The 4,474-nt window shown below is 33.3% G+C and overlaps 1 protein-coding gene across 1 annotated transcript; it reads right to left on the bottom strand.

Moving 5' to 3' along the window:
* LOC104713690 (classical arabinogalactan protein 2-like) lies at positions 1,191-1,777 on the bottom strand. The gene has a single exon (XM_010430866.2). It carries the CDS (start codon positions 1,622-1,624, stop codon positions 1,217-1,219), a length of 408 nt encoding a protein of 135 aa, XP_010429168.1. The 5' UTR covers positions 1,625-1,777; the 3' UTR covers positions 1,191-1,216.

A 4,474-nucleotide genomic window follows, 5' to 3' on the forward strand; every position in this document is an offset into this window, starting at 1 on the left:
TAAATCTGTAAAATTTAGGGAATGTGACTAAAAGTAAGTTACAATAGAGAAGCTTTTTATATTTTCTTTATTATTTTACGGTGTGGTGTGGACGTTGATATAGAGAGATATAGAACTGAGATGTGTGTCGCCTTTTCATTATTGCGATTCAAATGTTTAATAAAAAAACTTAAAATCCAAAAAATGCGAGAGTCCTCCTTTTGAAGCCCACTAAGTGAATAACCATCGTTATTCACTTATTCCTAATGAGCTTATGTTGGTTGACGAATAGAAATCGAATCACAAAAATACCACAAATATGATAAAATTGCCATCCACAATTGAACACTAGCTAAGCTAGGCATGTCTTTGTCTAAAGCTTGAGTAAATGACACTAATTCTAAGAGGATGCATTGAGACAAATTGTGCATTTCCAAAGGAGGACGGCCGGCCCTTGATTTCAGTTCTTTTTAATAGAGTTTTAACTATTAGTATATGCTAGTCGAATAGTTATGGGCCTTATGTCATGTAAATCGCAATACAAACTCTTTGTTTGCCTATGTATTGAAGGAAAAAATATCTTACCAGTAAAAAGCCTAGCATCTAGAAGCCCAAGATTATGGTTGACTAGCTCGGGAAGATATCATATATACCTATAACTTTGAATTTCGTATTTCGTATCATAAGTGAAATGAATGAGTTTGACTTTTTTTTTTTTCTTTTACTTTTCACGTAAAGACATATAATTGCACCTCAAAATTAACCGCTTGAAGCATATGTTTGGTTAACCTTGCACAAATATAAATATGTCAATCGACCCGACCCAAAATCTCTGCAATTCTCGTATTTTCCAACGAAGACCCAATTTTCTAATTAGGATTACATGGAAAGGATCGATCGAATCTTGGACATGTTTTACATGGAAGGGCCGGCTTGCTTACAACGATCCATCTAAGCTCTTAATGTTTTTTTACATGATCAAAACATAAAACAAAGAACGTGAATTTAAAAGAATTATTTTAATTTATAAAAATAGAATTACATCATATCGTCACTATGTTCATCTCAGCCCCCAACCAAATTATACACGTCAAAAGAATAACAATAGTAAAAAAAAAAAGAACAAAAATATATGAACGAGAAGACGTGATTACAATAAAACAGTGATAGAAAGCAGAGGATCGAAATCCACCAAACTCATCAAAAGCTNGATCCACCAAACTCATCAAAAAGCTCTCTAAGCCAAAACGACAGCGTATAAAGCTCCGGCAACAGCTGTTCCCACAAGGAAAGCTTTGTTAGCCCACGCGGCACTTGGCGCATCAGCGGCACCGTCTGGTCCTGGAGCTGGGGATGAACTCGGAGATAATCCAGAGGGACCAGGAGCAGGGGCATCGGTCTGAGGTGGAGAAGCAACGGGAGATGTTGTTGGAGAAGTGGTTGGAGCGACGGTTGGAGCTGAAGTTGGCTCGTTAACTGGAACTGGAGGTGAAGCAACTGGCGAAGGTGTTTCAGCAGTCATCGGAGGAAGAGCCGTGGGTGGAGGAGTAGTAACGGTGGTTGGTGCTGGAGCCGGAGCTTGAGCGAGACATGAAGTGGCCAAGAGACCAAGAAAGATCAAAGCTTGCATTGCCCTAGAATTCATCTTTAGATTCTTTGTCTGAAACTTGAAACTCTCTGTTTGATGTTTAAACTCTTCTTCTTGTATTTGTCTTTGTTGATGGTGTGGAACAATGAGAGGAAGAGACTTCTATATATACCCGATGGTTGGGTTAATTTAATTATTGTGATGTAACACTAATCATGCGTACCACATTCATAAATACCAACATGGCTTAGCTTGACATTGGCGGTTTTTAAAAATAATTGCCGTCTTCTTTTTTTTTTTTAACTTGACGTGTTTGAGTTTTTGAAGTTTCCTTGAAGAATCATCTACGTTGAGGAACACCAAACGGATGCACTGAGCTCTGACACGTGTGTTTTCTTAGCAATGTTTTTCCTTAGATCCGTTTACAGGAACACGTGTCGTGTTAAGATAGGTTCTTAAGTATCATTTGATTATTAACCGCGTTACAATGCCAGCTTAATTATTAACACGATTTTGACTAAATATGGTTTCACTGAACATGACGCGTTACTAGTAGATATTAAATCTATGTTATCCCAAAAAAAAAAAAGTGTAATTGTTTTCGTATACAAGTTTTCAACTGTTAAAAGTGAGTATTATAATCGTTTCAGTTGAAAAAACTTAATTTTAAATAATTCGTTATCATATGTTGTCTAGACTGTATTCTGTATATAATACAAGTGGATGCTGGCAAAAAGCTGTCAAATATTTTGGTAATTTAGTTAATAAATTATATAAAAAATACTGTATATTTTAGTTGCAATATATTCTTAGTGACAGATAAACTTGGTTGTCTTTAACAAAAAAGAAAAAAAGAAAAGAAAAAAAACTTAGCAATGAAACAGTCAAGCAACGCGCATTTGCATATATTCTACAGCTATCTATTCATTATCACGGTGTAAATATATCCTTGATTATCATTTTCAATAAGAGTTCTACACTCCTACCTACCAATTATTTGATATCATTTGTTAATAAAAAAAATTGTTAGACTTTTGCTTTGAGCCTTTGACCTCTATGCATTGTACATCTTCATCTAATTTGGAACCATTCTTTTTCCTGCCAGCTTTTCTTTTTTCTTTTTTTTTCTTTCCTGCCAGCTTTGACCTACATAATATTTTTTTTAATTGCCAAAAGGAAAATTAAATAACTTGATTTGTAGAAGCAGTTTGGATGAGGCCTTGGTACTTTGGTAGGCCTCTCTTTGTAGCTTTTCGTGGATGTGGTCTAGTGTCTAATCTTAACTTTTAGTGTTATCTTATTAAAGCCCAATGTAGTTTTGTTTTATTTTCACTTACATGCAAATTGTTCAAATAGTATGTACAAAGTGAAATATTAAACAATTATGGAGCAAAGTCGTAAATACTAAACGTTATGGGAACAATTTATAAATGCTGGAAGTTATGGGGTTAAATCGTAAATACCAACGTTATGGAGAAAATTCGTAAATATAGAAAGTTTATGGGCACAAGCATAAATACCAAACGTCAAGAGGAAAATTCATAAATATCAATCATGGGAAAATTTGTAAATATTAAAAGGTATGAGGCAGACTCGTAAATGCCAAACGTTTTGGGGAAATTTGTAAATACTGAAAGTGGTGGGTTACAATGTAAATATCATATGTTATGTGGCAAATTTATAAATAAATAAACTTGTGGGAAAATTAGTTACGAGTTCCTACTTATTTAAAGTTGTGGGGCAAATTCGTAAATATCTTAAGGTTTGAGTTAAACTCATAAATATTAAAAGTTATGAATCAAATATTTTTAGATAACAAAAATTGTGGGACCATTTTGTAAAATATCTAAAGCTAAGCAAATAGCTTCTCCTCCAAAAACCGAGTTTTGTCACCTTTCCAACTATCTCTCCATTAGGTTTTTTTAATGATAATATGATCCTTTTGTTGATATGAGAAACAACAATTAAATAGATTTGAATAAGAAATATGATTTGGGCAGACTTTAAATCGATAAAAACAAAGAAGAATGACGAACTGGATTTGTATTGATCTTATCTCTTTTTCGTAGTTTGGATTACTGTGCTTTTTCTCTTTACAAACTTCGAATATTTAAACTAAACGAACTCCAACTTTTCCTGAATCTCCTCTTCCAATCTCGCCTACGATCTTGCCAATGACCTCCCAACTTCATCCTTGGTTTGACTCGGCCTCTTAGTCGAATTCTTGGATCCACGTTGGGCTAGTTTATTGGTTTGGCATCCACTCCTTAACAAGTTTTTCTTTAGGCTTTTAATTCGTCGAAACCTAACACCAACATCTCTTTTATTTTTTGTGCATTATTTGAATGCTACTGCGGGTACATGTGAAAAAATGAGTAGTGGGATGATTTCGTTAAAACCAACATTTATCAGCTAAAAATTAAAATAGATTAAAATAGAAAGGGCTGTACTGTTGAGGTTTAATTTTTAGCTAACCACAAAGTTGAGAAAAAAGTGATAATGATGTCATAAAAGTCAAATATCCGACTCGTTTTTGACTTTCTTCAAACAATTTTAGAATCAAAATCAAAATTTTGATTTGTTCTTATCGTCGAATCAGATTCAAAAACTCAGTTACAAGGGCATCAGATTAGGGTTTATTCCCAACTAAAATTCGAAATTTAATTGCACAATATATTCGGAAAAATGACTAAATTAAAAAGAGAAGTTATAATGGAAACAAATCAACAAATAAGATTCTGATATTATATTTTTGATTTAAAGGGCATGAAAAAAAATTGCAGACAAAATTTAGTTAAGACTTTGTTTCGTACTTCTTCGTTAACTCAAAGAGTCAAAGAGATCTAAACAACACTGTTGTGTTGTGTTTTTTTTTTTTTTTTTTTTTTTTTTTTTTTTTTTTTTTTT

This window comes from Camelina sativa, chromosome 9, assembly GCF_000633955.1.
Source record: "Camelina sativa cultivar DH55 chromosome 9, Cs, whole genome shotgun sequence".
Lineage (NCBI taxonomy): Eukaryota > Viridiplantae > Streptophyta > Magnoliopsida > Brassicales > Brassicaceae > Camelina > Camelina sativa.

Excerpts from the sequence above, each read along its gene's own strand:
- LOC104713690 (XM_010430866.2), bottom strand. The coding sequence starts at position 1,624 with ATGAATTCTAGGGCAATGCAAGCTTTGATCTTTCTTGGTCTCTTGGCC.